At 38.2% G+C, this 19,512-nt stretch overlaps 1 protein-coding gene across 1 annotated transcript; it reads left to right on the top strand.

Moving 5' to 3' along the window:
* The first annotated feature begins 423 nt into the window (after positions 1 to 423).
* gucy2g (guanylate cyclase 2g) lies at positions 424 to 18,705 on the top strand. Its single transcript, XM_038736576.1, has 22 exons — positions 424 to 798; positions 1,571 to 1,919; positions 1,998 to 2,107; positions 3,065 to 3,247; positions 3,369 to 3,513; positions 4,365 to 4,500; positions 4,591 to 4,694; positions 4,849 to 5,015; positions 5,121 to 5,255; positions 6,279 to 6,362; positions 6,629 to 6,733; positions 7,119 to 7,190; positions 7,854 to 8,022; positions 8,127 to 8,282; positions 8,960 to 9,137; positions 9,604 to 9,744; positions 9,856 to 10,048; positions 11,162 to 11,336; positions 11,697 to 11,795; positions 17,684 to 17,775; positions 17,862 to 17,969; positions 18,113 to 18,705. The coding sequence occupies exons 1-22, from the start codon at positions 424 to 426 to the stop codon at positions 18,206 to 18,208; spliced, it is 3,372 nt and encodes a 1,123-aa protein (XP_038592504.1). The 3' UTR covers positions 18,209 to 18,705.
* Positions 18,706 to 19,512: the final 807 nt, after the last annotated feature.

The following is a 19,512-nucleotide window of genomic DNA, read 5'->3' as shown; positions in this document are numbered from 1 at the left end:
CTTGATGATTTCAGATGAGTTACATATTATTTTAGATTTAAGACTGTTCACTCACTTTTTGGTTAAAGTTTGTTGAGTGAGAAATTTGAGCCGTGAAATGGAATACAGAAATTAAACTTTTAATTAAGCAGTTAATGCATTAAAATGAGTCTATGCTTTGAAAAGAAGTTGTCCTTGATTTCTTTTAAAAACATTCAGTGAAGAATGGATGGAAGAAGGGGGACTTCTTTCTATGGCAGTGATTGTGTGACACACTCTAATGAAGAATTTAAGGGCAAAAAATTATAGAAAATGATGGACTTAATGCCTCTTTGTACCTCCCACTCTCCTCCACATATTTACATGTTCTCCTCCCTAACAAACTATCCAGCATCACCAGGGAAGTTGGGTATTTAAGGCCTGTAACATGAAGCAACTAATAGGATGGGAATGATGGAGAAGGCGGCATATTCTTCTGGCAGGAGGCACATTTTGGTGCTTCACTTTGCACTTGTGTTAACTGCTGCCGTTGTCATCAATAACGGCACCAATGCGTCTCAACCTCACAAGCTGATCATTGGTTTCCAGGCACCCTGGAATATGTCCTTCCCCTTCAGTGCCCTGCGGCTGGGCTCAGCCATACAGATAGCTGTAGAGAAGGTGAACAGCAATCCCTCCTTCCTGGGGAACTACAGTCTGGATTTTGTGTACATGGATACAGACTGCAATCCCAAAGTTTCTCTGGGAGGATTCATTCACCAGGTGTGGAAAGAAAATGTGTCTGCACTGTTTGGTCCAGCATGTCCTGAAGAAGCCGAGGTATGATTTGTGTGATGTGATTTGATGTGTGTAAATATGGAAATTGATAATTCATGAATTAGATTTGCTTTTTTGTGTCACCTTTTTTAGAGAGTAAAATAGGAATTCCACAGGTGTCTGTCTTTGGTCCACTTCTCTTCAGTTTATATATTATTATTTACCAAAATAGGCCATTGTACAGGTTTTCAGATGTATGCAGACGACACTGATCTGTGTTACACTTGACACTTTATCGGTACACCTAGCTAAAGCTATTGCATGTTTAGCTGAAAGCATGCGGTCTCAAACCATGCTGCTATAGATTATAAATACTGCAACATTTGGGACGCAACTGAAGAGTTCGACCAGATATGAAGTCAGTTGCCAGTTTATTAGGTACATCTAGCTAAAATAAATGCAGCCTAATATAACAATCCTGCAATAATCCCTCCCTTCATGAAGGTTATAATGTTTCAGAGAAGTGTTGATTTAAGTTTGTAGTGCTGTTGAATCGTATTGTGTTATACTGACAGGTGTTTCTATTATTTTGTCTACACCATTTACATCATTTAAGGTAGGCTCCATAATAAATATATATATATATATATATATATATATATATATATATATATATATAATAAATGCCTCTCTGTATAATACAATACAGTTAAACAGCACCACAAACTACATCTTCCAAGATCACCTCTGTAAAACAAGCGATCAGACAGGTGGTAATTATAGATTGTCAGGTGATAGATTTTAAACATTATTTCAAATTATTTCTGCTTTCCAGGTCACTGGTCTCATTGCATCCACATGGAACATCCCGATGTTTGGCTTTGTTGGAAAATCCTCCAAACTGGACAACAGCGATGTCTATGATTCATACATCAAAATTGTGCCCCCTCTTAAAAGAAGCTCCGAGGTCCTGGTGAAAACATTGGAGTTCTTCGGGTGGAGTCATGTGGCGATGATTGGAGGGGGATTGGATTCAAACACTTGGGACAAAGTTGACGCTCTGTGGAAAACCGTTGAGATGCCGCTGAGAGAGAGATTCACACTGGCTGCAGCGGTCAAGTTTGATACCAGCGATCCTCAGCTTGTTAATCGAAATGTTCAGTACATCTCAACAGTTGCCAGAGGTAAGGAGAGTATGAGCACTTTGTCGCAAACTTGACTACTGTTTCTGTGTTTATCAAATGTTTTCTGTTGTCCTCCAGTGATTGTGGTGCTGACAAACAGAGAGGACTCTGTGGCTCTGCTGCTGGAGGCTGAGCGACAGGGTTTGATGAACGGCGACTATGTGTTCTTCCTGGTGCAGCATTTTGAGGTCAGTGGCCGTGTGGTGAGTAAAACCTTTCAAACACAAAAACAATGGAGGTAAGGTGTTGCTGTAAAATCCCATTGGTAAACAAATCATATAGAAGAAAACTGTTTTTAAAAAGCAGTTTGATTAGAACCAAAAGAAATTAGCATTAATTTGATTAATTTTAAATGATTTTGTGTTTTTACGGGGAGGTATGTGCTGGAGCTATATCTTGTCAAACAACAGCTGGATGCAGTGATTGTGCGCAGCGTCCTGAATTGTCAGGTTTGGTGCCATTGTGCCATTACCAAAACCAAACCCTGCGCTTAACAACCAAAGATGGATTACCAACTGGGCAAATCAGGCAACTTCCCAGGGGCCCCAAACCAGTAGGGGGGCTGAAGGCTCCAGGTTCACCACAGGATAAGTGGTGTGTGGTAATTTAATTGATTGAAGCTGTGTTCGTTAATACAGTTTGCACCACAAAAGCACCTTTTAAACTAAAATGATTGGTGCCTTAATGTAAGACCTTAGCATTATCACCTAAACTTGCAGAGGGGCTCTGAATTCTCGCTAGGCCTTTATACTTTTAGTTTATATTGTGCATTTCACTAAATTGATTTCTGCATACATACAATACACAATGGAAGAAAACAGTAAGGAGGGGGTCAATAGGGGTCTTAAAATTGCACCGAAGTTAAAGCCAGTAGGTCCCAATCAAAAGGTCAGCATCCTCACCAGTCAGTCCATATAGAAAACACAGCATTATTGTGTATTGTGTACAGTGTATAGCTAGATGTCCTAGTATTCAGACTAATGTTTTGGATCATTAAGACAGGTTGTGGTCACTTACTGTAGCCTGAAGTTGCTATTTCATCACCATTATCACCTGCCCACAAATCTTTCTTTTCAGATGATCAAACGGAGTATCTTCCACCCCTCTTTACTAAGTTGTTTTTCATGCGTCTTTTTCACGAGCAGGATAACTTATGGAAATATGCCATGGACAGCAGGATTTACCCAGCTGCCATAAGAGCCTATGATATGGCTTTTATCATTGGCCAGAAATCCTATGAAGGCTTTGACTATTATGACTTCTTTGAGCAAGTTTTTGAAAGACTAAAAGGACACCCATTTCGGAGCAACCTGTCATCTGACAGTGAGGTAAGCACGCATGACAGAAACGGAAAATCAAACACATGAAGAATGCATTATTTACACATTCACATTTATTCTGCTAAAAAGGAAAATCTCAGACACAATAGTTTTATTTCTGTTTTTTCAGGTTAGCCCTTACGCTGCCTATCTGCATGATGCAGTGCTTCTTTATGCAATGGGACTGAAAGAAGTCCTCAAAGATGGCAGAGACCCGTACGATGGACGGGAGGTGTTACAGAGGTTAAAGAAAACAAGCAACATTCGATTCAATGGTTGGTATCTGTGAAGATCATTGTTTAGTACATGCCAGCAAAATACTAAAAGGTTTTGTTTGGTATCAGTTTGTGCATGTTAGTAAGGCTTTTTACAAAGAAATTACAGAATATCTGTTCAGAAATAGTTTATGGTTTTGTTCTCATTTAGAAAAATTTTGTATATGTTCTGTAAATAGCAATGAACCGGCACTAATCTATACCATCAGCTAGCCAATCATCACATCACATGCAGTCTCTGTGGCATCCTCATTGCGTAGTTGCATCATATTTTAAGAAACAAGGCATCCAACATGCTCAATTTAAGAGCTAGGCTAAGTTTATATATATATTTTTTTATTTATAACATTTTTTATGAATGTGGCACACTTAATGTGCAAATGATGGCTGCAAACAGTTAAAGATGCATTAAACCTAGTTAAAGATAATTAAAGGGTCGGTTTAACTTACCTCTGGTATCTGGCCATGAAGAGATATCCATTTATGAGATTTCTGCATCCACCCTAACATAGTGGGGGTGAACAGGATTTGGTTTGTGGCATTCACAGCCTTAAAATGTTATATTTAAAACTTTTAACACTAAGCTCTCTTTGTAGAAGCGAAGTCCTGATTACTCTGAACAGTATTTTTTTTATTACCGTAATCACCACAGAGTCTTAGCAGACAGACACTGTATCTTAAAATTAAAAATATTTGAATGGTGAGAATTTATTTTTATTAATTATTATATATATTTATTTAAATTTATTCATTTATTTTTATTGTTTCACCCTATTCCTCTCTCAAAACACTAAAAGCACAAGGCAACATTTTCAGAGACAGTTTCATGCAGTATTGGCTTATCACTGCAGGTGCCTCTGGACTAGTCCACTTCGACGAAGAGGGGGAGAGAAGTTTGGACTATTCCATTTATGACCTGCAGCATCTAGGAAACAGCACCAATTTCGTACCCATCCTTCATTTTGACAGTGACACCAAAGCTATCCGGTAACAGACGCTTTTATTCAGTCAAACAATACAGCTTTTTTTTAATTAAGAAATTTTGGGAAATCACAAACAAACAATGTTTTATTTCAGGCCAACATCTTCATTTGCTGCTGTGGTCTGGCCGAAAGGAAGACCTCCTTCTGATGAACCAGTATGTGGTTTCAACAACGAGCTCTGTGAATGGCTGATAAATGGTAGGACTTAAGAGCATTGTTCATGCAACCAGTAAATTTACCAGTTATCTCAGATTTTATGTTTGCCTTTAGACTCACACTCTATGATTTTATATTTATATACATTCAGACCAAGCTAACCACCTTCATACTTTGTTTTTTTGATTGGACACAGACATCGCCCTGCTAGCTTTGCTTGTGACCTTCCCTGTCATCGGTGTGCTAGCAATTTTTTGCATCGGGGTCCTCTTTCTGCAGAAGTTACGACTCCAGACAAAGCTCGATGACTCCTGCTGGTGGCTGATAAACTACAGCGACATCAGCATCATCAGGGAGCCCGTAGTATGAGAACTTTATAAGAAAACAAAGTTTATGTACTGTATGTGTGTGTTTACTCGCCTGGTTTTGTGTTCACATGCGTGTTCTGTGTGTTTGTGTCTCCTCCAGGGGATTCTGTCTCTGAGCACCACAGGTAGCCATAATGGGAGTGGTGGCTCTCAGTCCAATTTCTCCAGCAACAGCTACGGCCTGAGGGACAACGCAGGGAAAGAACACATCTACACCACCATAGGTCTCTACCAGGTACCATTAATACGTAGAGTTTGAAGTGAGTTACTTTTCCTGAACAGTGGCAATAACAGATTAATGGTAAAAGTAGAGCCATTGCCTTTTGTTTCCACTGAACACCCTCCACTTTGGGGGCAAGTACCTAAAGCTAAGCACTGCTCAACAGAAAGCAACAGAGAAAATACACCAGTTGCTGAAAGGATAGATGGTAGTAAATCCAGGTGCAGGTCCTCTTGGGGTAGAATGCCAAAGCTGGTTTGCAACAAAGCAAACATCAGAAGTGAAAACGTAATGTGTTTCAATATACAGGCAGTACGTGTGTTTCACTGCAATGTTACAGATTTGTACCTAGCTGGTCAGCAGGGTGGGAGCTGGTTTAAGTCACTTCCTACTGTGTGTGGGACTCTTATATTAATTTAATTCTGACATTTGTAAGTAACCACATATAAATGTAAAAGAAAATCTATATTAACACCCCTTGTTGTCCCAAAACTGCACTGCATTCAGCACAGTTAGTTACAAAGCAGTGTAAAAACGACGGTCCTGGTGTCGTCATATGGTGTCATATATTAAGTGATGTATATCTGAAACATTGTGGAGTGGAAAATGGGGTAGAACCTAGAACCAAGACCTTATGGGGTTCTTACAGATTCAGGTTGTGGCAAACTTGGAGGAGTGTAGTGGAAAAGTCCTCATAAGGTCAGCAAAAGTGACTCGGTAAAGTCAGATTGACAGCAAAATGTTGCTAAAGTCGCTAATATTAGAACAGCAAGTTAATGGTCATCCTAGACCAATTAAGCCTGTAGCAGCAAAATTAAATTGAGAAAGTGTTTGTTTAATTGTTACTTGTATGAAGAATATAGTTTTTTCATCTTTCAAAAGCTACACAGTCGTACTTTAAGAAATTTAAAATGTCATGATGACTTCTTCCTACAAGAGTGATCTTTCACATACAAATATAAGAGTTGCTTAGAGTTTATTATCATATTCCAGAATATGTGCATTTCCCAAATGTATTTTTTCGTTAATTCCATACAGGGAAATCAAGTGGCTATCAAGTACATCAAGAACCACATTTCCAGAAATTTCCATAAACCTTCAATGATCGCAGAGTTCAATGTGGTAAAGTTCCTCATGTTGTTCTAGAACAAACATACTTGTTGTTGTTTCTTTTGGTTGGTTAAAATCCAGCTACAGTATATCCAGCTAAAAAGAGTCTGTTCACATCATGTCAGAGAAGAAACTTATTTAACCTAAAATAATGGTGCAGATCTTGTTATACCCTTGCAACAAATAACCATTTAAATTCTAAATATAATATTATTTAAGACATATTAGTAAATGATTGATATATTGTGTGCCTAACCATTTTAAACTCTTTAAGACAGATGAAAGAGATGAAACATGAGAACTTGGTGCAGTTCTTTGGTGCGTGCATTGAGCCCCCGAATGTCTGTTTGGTTATTCAGTACTGCAGGAAAGGCAGTCTAAAGGTCAGTCTCTCAGCATGTTTGTATACACATTTTAATTTAAAATGAAAAGCATCAAAAACTAAAATGGTTTCAAACTGTTATAGTGCAGCTCTTTTTGAACGTACTATTTGTTACTGATTCTTAAGTGATATATCCTTTGCAATTTGAATCTCATATGCACATTGTTTTGTACATTAACAACATATGTTTGACAGTTTTAAGGTAAAATGTGAGTGTTGTTGTGTGAAACACATAACAGTATTATAGTTTGTTAGTAAATACTGGGTCAAAACAACCCATCGGTACTAAGTAAAGAATATAATTATGTTGACCCAACCCAGGGATTATTGACATGTAATTACATATTTAACATTTTGTTTGCTTTTTGATGTAATTTTTTTTGCAGGATGTTCTGAAGGCGTCAGATGTCGAGCTCGACAGGATGTTTAAACTGTCATTTGCTTATGACATTGTCAATGTGAGTCAATTCATTTAGGCAGCATGTTCAAGTTATTGCCATGATATAGTTTTGGGAAAGACATGTCATTCATTGAATACAATCTATGTTTCACAAATGGGGCTGTTATAGCCAGGATTTTAGAAATAATGACATCATATGGAATATATATAGCCTACTGATAAATAAATTAAAATGCATGCAAAATAAATTGTACAAATAAATGAAATAAATAACTACAACAATTTCATGAAAATACAAAATAAGTTCAAGTCTGTCCAATGCATCCCCCAACTATATTTTAAAAATGTTAGATTTTATGCATATTTATTTCTCAACATGAAGGTCTATATGGTGAATCAAAACTTTCTCCACACTGCCAGAAAAGAATTCTGGCAAAATTATTTTGGTCTAAATGTAGTCATATTTTAATATCTTGAAATTGCTCCCAATGTCTTTTTTTTTTAATAGAATTTAAAGTCCCCCCAGGTTGCTAAAGTACAGCCTTGAATGCTCATTAAATTTGGAGAATAAAGCTTAATGTTGACCACCTGTTCTCAGTGTCAAACAAAAAGGTCCACAAAATAAAACAGACCCAAACTGCAGTTATAGTGCAGGGCTGATTATTTATTTTTACATTGCAATGGCCAATTCCTAGTTTGAATCTGTTTACTTGTGTTTTAGGGGATGGAGTTCATTCACAAAAGTAGCCTGAGATTTCATGGGAACCTGAAACCCAGCACATGTCTGGTGGATAGTCGACTCCAGATAAAACTCTCTGGCTTTGGACTTTGGGAGTTTAAATACGGTAGCAAAACGAAGATCATCCCTCTGGAAAACCCCAATTATGACGGTCAGTGGGTGCACTTTGTGTTTATCACAGCATGAAGGAGAAGTAACACATGTGAGGTGATTTGAACCTAACTGTTGGGTAGTTACCATGTATTTGCGTTGTAGAGATGTACTGGACAGCCCCCGAGCTTCTCAGGCAAGTCGGTGTCCCGGTCAGTGGAACGCCCAAAGGTGACATTTACAGCTTTGCCATCATCATGTGGGAACTCATGTACAACTCTAAGGCTTGCCCATATCATGACACCAACCTGGAGCCCAAAGGTCAGCATGATACAACGCCATTCATTCATTTTCTGTTGCCATTTATTCATTTCCAAGCTTCCAGAGGCTAGAAATATTGTAGCATACTGAACATTGGGCAAGACAGGTCCGACATCAGTCCGTCCAATTTACATTCACCTCTCCGAGCATTTAGTTCCACTCTACATGACTGACATAATTTAAAGGAAACATTATTTAGTTTGGTTTATTAGGAACAGGGGAATGATAATGTAAGGGAGCTGGGTTGACTGACCACCACTACCTCCACTGTGTGGTGGTGAAGATGGCGTGAACGGTAGTGTGGCTTACAGGGAGCAAACAGGGAGCAGGCAATGATCCACTTAGGCTGAAACAAGAATCTGGTGATGAGTGAATGCATAGCCCGAGAAGATATACTGCAGGGAGGTGGGATGATAAGAGGCAGGTGAGTTTGCTGGGCATGCCATTAATTTTCCATGTTTTTGGTCATAAACCAAAGTATTGGACACATTAAAATTTTGACCTGATAGTGGTGCTAGAGGAAAAGTCAGGGGATCATCAAAGTCAAAGGGATTTGTTGTCAAGAGACAACGAATGTCTAAACGCCAACAGTGCCATCGTGGCAAAAAAAATCCCCCCAAAATTCCCAAATTCCAACATTGCAATGATTCCTGCATCTTGCTACATGTTTTCTCCAGAGATTATTATGAAGTTGCAGACACCTTTCCAAGGGGAACCCCTCCGACCAGAGTTGTCTGAGCAGCTGTGTGACGAGAACATCAACTCACTACTGAGTGCCTGCTGGAGTGAAAACCCTGACCATCGACCATCGTTTGGGTCTATAAGAAGACAGCTGAGGGAAATCAGCCCAAATAGGTCAGGATATTTTTTTTTCTTATGCATAATTATGCTCCAAAATAGTGTGAGAAAATAAATTGTTCTCCCTGTCTCACATATGGGCCTGCAGATGCAGCATGTCATGGTTACAAACCTTAATTTTACTTATAAGAGAAAGCAAATGAGAATCAGGTAGCTTGTTGTCATCAACTAGAGAGCATTCAGAGATTGCCAGTGCTGTAAAATCCTCTAAATAAGTTATCTGCACTTCAAATATAGTGACTGGATACATGTGACGATAGCAAAAAAGCATTGGCACTAAAGTAAAAAACAAAAACAAATCCTGGATTTCCATCAAAAATGATCCAAAAACGGATGAAACATTCCACGAAATTTTATTGAAATCTGTTTAACAACACTTTGAGATGTCATGTTTACTACTAATCAACTTGGACTTAAAACATAAACTCCTTAATAGAGGTGATCCTGATCTTCTGTACTGTAGTCATGCAACTATTCTGGATAATATGGTGGAAAAGTTGGAGAAATATGCAAATCACTTGGAGGAGGTGGTGGAGGAGAGGACCAATCAGCTCACAGCAGAGAAGACCCGTGCAGACAAGCTTCTCTCCAGCATGTTACCAAGGTACCAGATGTAACCACATCAAAATGATGATAATGAGCAATTTATGGTAAACAATAAAAATCCTGGTTGAATGGGCTTCCATGACTACATCCGTTCCTTCATTGGGCATAGGTACATTGCAGATCAGCTGATGGCAGGGAAATCAGTGGAGCCGCAAAGCTACGAGATGGTGACCATCTTCTTCTCTGACATTGTCGGCTTTACCTCCATGTGCTCTGTCAGCTCTGCGATGGAGGTGGTAACGTTCCTTAACGACCTCTACAGCCTCTTTGACGACATCATCAAAATGTACGATGTCTACAAAGTAAGTCGCAGAGCACTTTTTGACTCTCATTCAACTTTATGCATTGGAGACATGAGGGGGGTGTAAATCTCCAAAATATGTATGGTATTTTGTAGGTGACACATAACTCTCCGTCAAAATAAATTTTTTTATCAATGCGCTTTAGAGGTGCTGGTATGCAGATTTTGTTACCTTTGGACAGGGACAGGCTTGCTGTTTCCTTCTGTTTCCAGCGTGTGCTAAGCTAAGCTAACCAACTGTAGCTTCATTTTCACCACATAGACATGAGCAGTGTCAATCTTCTCACCTAAGGCTAAATCCACACTGCTACATTTTTGTTTAAAAACAATCTCCATCCAAACAAACGTTTTAGCTGCTTATTAGAATTGATCTCCGTCCTCCGATATTCTATATTAAAATGACTGAAAACACTAGTGGCTGTTCACGTACACTGGGCATGCGCATGCCGGTGTAAAAATAAAGCCAGATGTCTAATTCGCAACTGCAGAAGATTCGGCGAAAGAAGAAACATATGAACAACCTCACTAGAGATGTTTTTGCATGGACCGACAACAATGTGGAACTGTTACTGAAACTAACACGGGAGTACAAAGCGACTGTGGCGGCGGAAACAGACTGGGAGCCGTCGCAAAGTAAATACAGCGTCATGCACAGCACAAGTTTAATGTGCTATTTGCACATTGCAAAATATTTTAATACAAATCCCATAGAAAAATCACCTTCAGTAGCATAGTTTTTGCTTTACATACCCAATCAGGAAGCCAAATGTAAATATCTGCATCATCGTTTTCAAAGTCCTCCATTTTCGCCTGCTACGAGATACGCTACCATGGAGTTTTAAAACGAAAATAGGGTCAGCAGCGTTTTCAAACTTTTTAAAATTTTAGGTCTTTGTATTTGCTGTTTTAGTCTGAACGGTAGATGCAGTCGTACAAAAGGTCTGCGTTTTAAATTGAAAACGTAGTATTGTGGATGCAGCCTCACTTTAAGGATTGCTTATTTTGCCTGTTTGCTTAATTAAGTTGTGCTGTTTGTATAATGGAGCTTTCCACTGTTACTTGAGATGGTGGCTGTAAAAGTTTATCATCTTAGTGGAACTGACTTTGTCATTAGGTGGAAACAATTGGTGATGCATACATGGTAGCCAGTGGTCTACCTATCAGCAATGAAAATAAGCACGCTTTGGAGATATCTACAATGGCTCTTCATTTCCTGAGTGCCATCAAGGTCTTCAGAATCCGTCATATACCTACGGAGAGTCTTGCGATTCGCATTGGGATACACTCTGGTAAGAGACAGTACTGCACATTTTTCTTTTGAATTAATGGTGAAGTATTTGGTTTTGTTGGTGTCTTTGTCCTTATTTGGAATAATTTGATGTGGCTAACATATTCCATATTTGTATATTTTTCATGTACTATTTGAGATTTGTTCATATTGGTGTACATTAAATATGTGTAAGGAATCAGAATCAATTGAATAAAAGACAGCCAAAATGCAGGTTTTCACATTCCTTCTAAGCCCACAGATTTTTGGTCCTACACACTTGTCATTGAGACTTAATATTGTGCAAGAAGTTTGTACATGAAATAAGTGACATTAGAGAAATTTGGATGGGTATACAAACAGTTTGTTATGGGTTTTGTAGGTCCAGTGGTTGCTGGAGTGGTAGGCACCACTATGCCTCGCTACTGTCTCTTTGGTGACACGGTGAACATGGCCTCTCGCATGGAAAGTAACAGCTTACGTGAGTGAACTTAAGTCACTTTTGCAGAGGCTAGTCATTGAGACTATCAGTATTGTAATTCCGTTATTTAAACCTTCTGGATAAGACTTTAAATAAGAAAAATATGGTTTTATTGTGTTTGTGTAATGTATGCACAAAAGTGATTAATGTGAGGAATAACATGTAGCATGTCTAAACTACGTATGAATTTTAATAAATTTGTGAGAATTAATAACCAATTATGAATTTTAATATTCAGAAAATATTAATCCATAAAAAGCTCTCATTTCGAAAGGGGCACCACCGGAGTTGATATTAACCTAGAGTCTCCGGACATCTAGGTAGCTTTTAATAATTATACAATTATTCACCAGTGATCAGTTAGTTAATAATCGCTCAATTATCTTAAATCAGTCAGTCAGTCTCATATCTAAAGGGTAAATTCTCTTGGCAGGGACTTAGAAGTAGGCAATACTCACAATTCCTTGGTTACAGTGAATTTATTAACTAACTAAGGTAATATAAAATTGCGGTTAAATACAACAAAGAAATAAACAATGGCTAAACAACCAGTAGGGGTTCCTATTCTGGGAAGCATTTGACTCATACAGCAACTAATGAATGCAATTGGATGATATATAATTTTGTCTAGGGGTTTAAGGACTAAGATAATTGATTAACAACTATTGGACATCACGGACCACAGAATGCTTTATTTTGTCTTATTGCTTGTGTTTCTTCACGCCGGGTTGCTGGTAAATGGCCTCACACTGGCAGAGTCCGTGTGTTCTCGTTTAGGACAGCTTCAAGCCGCCGGACAGTCGCTTTCTCTGCCAGGGAATTGCTCCGGGGGCCATATCTTGTCGGCTTTAATGGAGAAACTTGCAGTGGGGGCCAACCCTGGCTCGGGTTAGCAGTTTTCATCGTCCTCGGTTATTGCTGGCGGGCCACGTGGCAGCGTCCGACCTCCGTGGGCTTAGCTCGACGCATAAAGCTGAAAAAAAAAAAGCTGAATTAACTAGCGTAACTTAACGGACTGATAACTTTTAACAAAACAAAAGAAAGTTGCTGGAAATGAGGTAAAACTGAGGTCGCGGCACTTTGCGTGTGTAGCTTGAAAGAACAAAGGATTTTGTTAGGGCGTTGCCTGGAGAGGGGGCACGCCAGGCGCGTGCGGAAGCGCCGTTGAAGAGCCGGACCAAGCAGAGCACAAGGAACCAGAGAAGAGTCAAGAGCAGAGCGAACAACGTCGCGTGTCGCTCTTTTGTAGTCTGCGGCGTGGTTCCCCAGAGGGCAGTCCTTCGTTTCCCGCAGGGCAGGCCATTTCTGGTTTCCCGAGGGACTGTCTTTCTAAACTTTTAATGTCTATAAAAGAAAAAGAAAATCTATTTGCGTGTATTATAATCAAATATCTTCCCACAATCAAACCTCAATGGTCAAATGGTTGTACCGTTCTAAGTTTAAACATTTGGTAACAGGAAAACAATTGCCAGTAATTAGACCTTAAAAGGTTAGCATTTCAGAATGAAACTTATTTCGTCCACTTGGGGGAGCTCAGGTTACATGACAACAGCTTAGATTAATCCTAAAACAATCTTTGCATAGGAACTGGGAAATTTAGTTATTTAGCCTTAAATTCAAGCTGGCAATTAATAGAGTATAGTATGACATTTCTTTATCATCATTTCTAAAGGAATTGTGTGAGAAAGTATTGTGAACAAGCATTGGTTACACATAAATAGACAGAGTGTCCTTACCCTTGCTGAAAATTTGAGTCTTGAGTCTTTTCAGCAATAACATCAACAACAGATAGCAACAACATGGTAACTTAACTAATCAAGTAACTAAAAGATTATTTAATTAAACAGGTAATGCTTTGAGTCTTTGGAGACAGCAGTCTTTGTTTACATAAAGTTCAGGGCTGTCCTTGGTGTCCTGGATTTTGTCCCACCTGGGTGTGACAAGGAGTATCCCTTTGATGAGAGGTAATTAAAAGCAGGTCAGTTGCCATGGTTACGTGTATGTGTGTGTGTGGGGGGGGGTTCTTGCCCTCTCTTACTGAAGAGTTTCGATTGGCTGTTTGTAATCTCTGGTTAGTTTCTTTGACATTTTAACAAGGCTTATCTTGGCTGTTGCCAAAAGTGGCCAGTTTTACGATCGGGCTGCTCAGACACAGCACTTAGGAGAGAAACCTTTCACCTTTTCCTTTGGGTCTCTTCAGCCGTCTGTTGAAAGTTGATCTCAATTTTTGGGGCTTTTATTGTTTAATTAAGAACATATACACCTGTAAAAACAATTAAATTACCTTTTAAATATAGTTGAACACTGCTATAATACAAATAATCAGGCTTAAAATTTATAGTAGAGTGCTGTTTTTATTATATAATTTCCCATAAAAATCTTGTTAATGTAATCAATATATTTTGTAAAAAAGAATGATCCAACACCCGCAAATACTAGATTTTCCTTTAATAAAAACGTCAAAATACTGTTCTAAAACTGGTAATCAGCTGTTTGTGTGTGTTCATTAGACTTTTGGACCATTCTTCTAGAAGGGCATTTGTGAGGTCAGGGACAGATGTTGGATGAGAAGGCCTGTCTCCGCTCTAATTCATCTCAAAGATGTTCTATCGGGTTCAGGTCAGGACTGTGCAGACCAGTCAAGTTCTCCGCACCAAACTCGCTCATCCATGTCTTTATGGACCTTGCTTTGTGCACTGGTGCACAGTCATGTTGGAAAAGGAAGGGGCAATTCCCAAACAGTGTCCACAAAGCTGGGAGCATGAAATTGTCCTAAATGTTATGGTATGCTGAAGCATCAACAGTTCCTTTCACTGGAACTAAGAGGCATTCCATGAAGCTCTCTATGCCCTGTTCTAGAGCTATCTGAAGGCCACACAACGTTTGGAGGTCTGTAGCTCTTGACTCTACAGGAAGTTGGCAGCTTCTGCAGATGCGCCGATCCCACTCTGTGATTTTATGTGGCCTACCCATTCAAGGCTGAGTTTCTGTTGTTCCAAACCACTTCCACTTAGTTATAATACCACTAACATGATGTCTATGAAGATTCTCAGTCATCCAGGTCATAGTTATCCAACGAAGGTTAAAATGAAGGGCAACTGGACTTGGTTGAAGCTACTGGAAGACGTTTCGTCCCTTATCCAAAGGACTTCTTCAGTTCTGACTGACTGGCAGGGAAACTCAGCGAAACGTCTTCCAGTAGCTTCAACCAAGTCCAGTTGCCCTTCATTTTAACCTTCGTTGGAATACCACTAACAGTTCACCTTGAAATATTTAGTAGTAAGGAAATTTCACAAATGGACTCATAGGTACCAAACTTGAATTTACTGAGCCCTGATAGCGACCCATTCTTTCACAAATGTTTGTAGAAGCAGTCCACATGCTTAGGTGCTTGATTTTATACACCTGTGGCCATGGAAGTGATTGGAACAGCTGAATTCAATGATTTGGAAGGGGTGTCCCAATACTTTTGTATACCGTCAGATCACACAGTCCTATTTATCAATGCAATTATATTGTAAATCAAACGCTGTCAAGCTATTTGGATGTAAGGAACGGCAAGCTAGTGTAGATCATCTGCCTTTTGCTTATTGCTCACACTTAATGGAAGAGCTGGTGGTGGAGGGGGAGTGGTAATCTGCTCCTCTGGTCATTTTTGCAGTCATGTAGCCACCAAACTTGAATTCTTCCCCAATTCTGTGGAGGGCTATGGACTAACACATTTCCAGAATTTGGTCACCATACCAATTATTAAGGGAAACTTAATGTCTTGCAGACCTTGGATATATATACTGTTGATCATGTTTGCCGTTGTTTGTTTTCCAATTGTGCTAAGAACCCAAGTGGTTTCTTTAGGTCATCCAGAGGTGTTGTTGTGCAAAGTCAGTCGAATCAGAAAATGTACTTTTGGCTTGCATACCAAAAACTTGCAAACAAATGGATTCATTTGGACTGCCAAGAAAAACTTCAAATTCGCACTTGTCTTTGTACTTGCATATATTTGCATCTTTTTTGTATACCAATTTAATTTAGAAATTCTTCAACTTCCCCAACTCTCGTGCACACAGTTGTGCACTGCCTTGCAAGGCCAGTTGGACCTAATTCAGCAATCAGCTATAGCACTCCTGGGGCAGAAGTAGAGGACAGAAAAGGAACAAGGATGCACAGCACAGAGAAACACATACAGCTGTAACAACATTTACCAGATACAAAAACTGGCTTTAGAAAGTCATAAAATATCATACTGAAACCAGGGAAGAAGTCTTTGGATTGTGCAATAAGTTCACTGTCTGTAAAACCACCATTTCCCCCTCTCCTTTGCCTTTCATGTCTCTGTACAGTCCTATGAAAGCAAAATGCCAGCATTTTAAGAAATACTTTCCAATTACTTCACATTCAGATTGCACTTTAATCTTGGAGCTGTGTCTAACCGTATACAAAATATTCTTTATGTTGACCCATTTAGGTTTCTAATGAATAGATCTAAAAAAATGTCGTCAATAAGGTATATATAAACTAAAGTACTTTTCTTTGTTAAGGTCTGTGGGGTGGTGATGGAGCAATGGATAAGACACAGGCCTTTGGTGCGAGAGACGAAGTCTGAAACTGTAATAATAATAATAATAATAATAATAATAATAAACTGTAATAAATAACCCTAGTACAAGATTACTCAAAATGGGTTTCTGGTCTCTATTATAGGATACATGGATATATGTAAAATAATGTAATAATGTGGTAATTTTTAATTATAAAAAAACAGGATTTAAATATGTTTACTTTAGATTTTGATAATACACCTATACCTAAGACTCTTCAATCAAGTATCTGTAAAATGGCATTAAACTTAATTGTTCATCACAAACCCGTAATTTTACTTTTTTAACCCCATTAAAAGGTGTGAACATCTGTAAGTAAGTAAAAGTTTATTTCTATAGCACCTTTCACAGGTATAGGGCCACAAAGTGCTTCACAACAAAAACAATCATTGTGATTGTCATTGTCCAATGTCATTTAACAATAAATTAAATATTACCTTTCTGTAAAAGTCAAAAGCTGTGAAATTACAGTAATTATGGCTGTTTTCAATGATCAAAACTGTGTTTCGACAGTTTAACAATACTTGTAGACACTATATACTAATTAAAATAACATTTATTCAATGTTTTTATTTTCTAAATCCATAATTAAAGGAGATATTTGTCAATTAACAAGAAAATCTGTCAAGTTACAGAACAAATGTTTTTTGTTACGGTTAACTGTTACTAATTGTACCAAGTTTAAGAAATGTTTTTACAGTATTAAACTTATTTTTAACAGTTTTTTCTTTTAAATAATAAAAACAATATTTGTGAAAATACAGGGAATTCCTGAATGTATTGTAACAGCTTATGTCAGAAATGTTATGGTTAATCACAGCTACTGTGGCGCGCTTCGGATGGTCGGTGATTGTTCCCTCATGCTGGAGGAAGCCACGTGCTCCAGTCTAATTGAGCATCGCGCTATGTTGATGCGCTGCACAGTTTTTTATTTCATAATTTATAGTTGGGCATGGGGAGTGTCAAGTCAGCACAAGTCAAAAGGCTTAAGTCCAGGTGAAGTCACGAGTCATTGGTGTTAAAGTCAAAGTCTTCTTTGATTTTGTCAAGTCCAGTCTAAAGTCATAATTTTTGTGACTGGAGTCTGACTTGAGCCCAAGTCATGTGACTCGAGCCCACACCTCTGCTAATTAGTAAATGTTAGCATGCTAATGGCTAAACTAACCTAGTAAATCTCACCTCCCAAACATCAGCATGATCTCTCGTAGCATACTGGCTTTAAATCAAAATTCAAAAAAATGTCAAATGTATACCTTTACACTGTTTTTCTCTTCTGTGTATGTCACACAGCCCTGAGGATTCACATATCTCAGTGCACTGCTGACATCCTTGTCCAGGCTGGATCATTTGAACTGGAAGAAAGAGGGGAAATCGAAATGAAGGTGACTAAAGAGCCAGATTTTTTCCCTGTAAGCTGAACAACCAATTTTTGATGTGTTTTTGACCAGTGTGTTTGTGTCCATGACAGGGTAAAGGGTGTCAAATGACCTACTGGCTGTTGGGCAAACATGGATTTAATCCTCCTCTTTTTGCTCAGAGCTCTACAACAGCTGACAATCTCAAACTACAAACAGAGGTATATTAACACACATTATTGTCCCTTTTATGGTAAAGACAGGCAACAGTGGCAAGTCCATCACTCTATATCCAAGCACAGTCACAGTATGTAGATTTTTTTTTTTTGTATTTTGACCTGTATTTGGGATATCTCTGTTCAAGAAACTAGGAATTGCCAGAGCTGCTGAGAAAAGGGCCCACCAAACTCTGGCCAAAGCACACATGTCAGATGCGATGATGCCTGCAGTGCACATTTAAAGAACAAGTGGACATTCTGACCATATTTTGCATAGATTAACAGGGATATCAGGAAATGACAATTATGTAGGTCTCATAGAGTGCAAAACTGTTTGTGAAGAGGAGGACTGGAGACATACAACTGAAGTAAATTTACAAAACACTGACTTCATGAGAAGAAAATTGAGACGAGAACCTGGAATGCAGCACTTGCGTTTTCTGATGCTAAAGAGCCTAAAGATACTTTTCATCTTAAGTCTTTGTGATTCTGGTACAATTACGGATCAACCTTTTTACTAAATGTTTTAATTTAAACTGTTCTTTGTAGCACATATTTTGTGCTGAGACTTGGCTAAATGATCATTTTCTCATGCAGTTGAACATTGTATGTTAGGCAATTAAAACACAGACAGTCAAGCAATTTTAATTGCAACTATCATGTTGAATAATGTGACATTATAAATCATTCAATCTCTGCAGTTTGAAAACCATGATATCTTAAGAGGATCCACAATAAATGACTTGTGTTTTTTATTATTGTGTCATATAACTGCCCAAGACACCACAAATTACTATAAACCAAAACCACATCAAAAATAAGGAGGAATGTTTGCCTGCACACCTCCTTCACCTTTGTTGTTGGATCAGTAGGACATGGGTAAAATAAATAAATTAGACTTCAACAGATTCTTTGGAATTGAATACAAAGTTTTTGTCAACTGAAATGCAAATACACACCTCCTTATATGATATTGTTCTGCAAGCTCCACTAGCTCAGTACCCATTTCAGAATAAGATTTATTATAATGTGTAAGCATCACATTAGTGTTGCAGCTGGTAATGGTGGGGATAATTTTTGTTTGTGAATTTGTCCCTGGGGATCAATTTAGTCTTATCTTAATCTATAATTATACATCATAATCCATTTGTTGATTATATTTTCTATTATTAATCTGAATCTGCAAAGTAACTAAAGTTATCAAATAATTCTAGTAAAATTAACTAAATAATAAAATATTTGCCTCTGAAACGCAGTGGTGAAATATAAATTTGCTGAAAGTAGAAATACTCAAGTAAAGTACCTCAAAATTGCAATATGGAAGTCAGTCAGCGGAAATCACATTTCATAAATATCAGTACAAGATCATAAATATATTTAGGTTTTACAGGAAAAGAAAGGAGAGATTTTGATATAAAAATACTCACAGAGCAGAACTTTTGCACACCGATAGATCGGAGAATAGGAGAAAAGGAGTTGACAATACAGAACAAAATATTCCCACACACTGTCCACTTCACTTTCAGTCATAAATATTTAATAACAA

This window comes from Micropterus salmoides, unplaced genomic scaffold (genome assembly GCF_014851395.1).
Source record: "Micropterus salmoides isolate LMB-PRFRI ecotype aquatic unplaced genomic scaffold, ASM1485139v1 Ms_hic_scaffold_21, whole genome shotgun sequence".
In the NCBI taxonomy this organism is placed as follows: Eukaryota; Metazoa; Chordata; class Actinopteri; order Centrarchiformes; family Centrarchidae; genus Micropterus; species Micropterus salmoides.
This window is presented reverse-complemented; position numbering and strand designations above follow the sequence as displayed.

What these genes read in the sequence shown, in the direction of transcription:
- gucy2g (XM_038736576.1), top strand. Translation starts at nt 424, where the DNA reads ATGGGAATGATGGAGAAGGCGGCATATTCTTCTGGCAGGAGGCACATT. An exon ending in CATCTCAACAGTTGCCAGAG is followed by an intron (nt 1,920 to 1,997) that starts GTAAGGAGAGTA and finishes GTTGTCCTCCAG; the next exon opens with TGATTGTGGTGCTGACAAAC. An exon ending in TCGCATTGGGATACACTCTG is followed by an intron (nt 11,337 to 11,696) that starts GTAAGAGACAGT and finishes TGGGTTTTGTAG; the next exon opens with GTCCAGTGGTTGCTGGAGTG.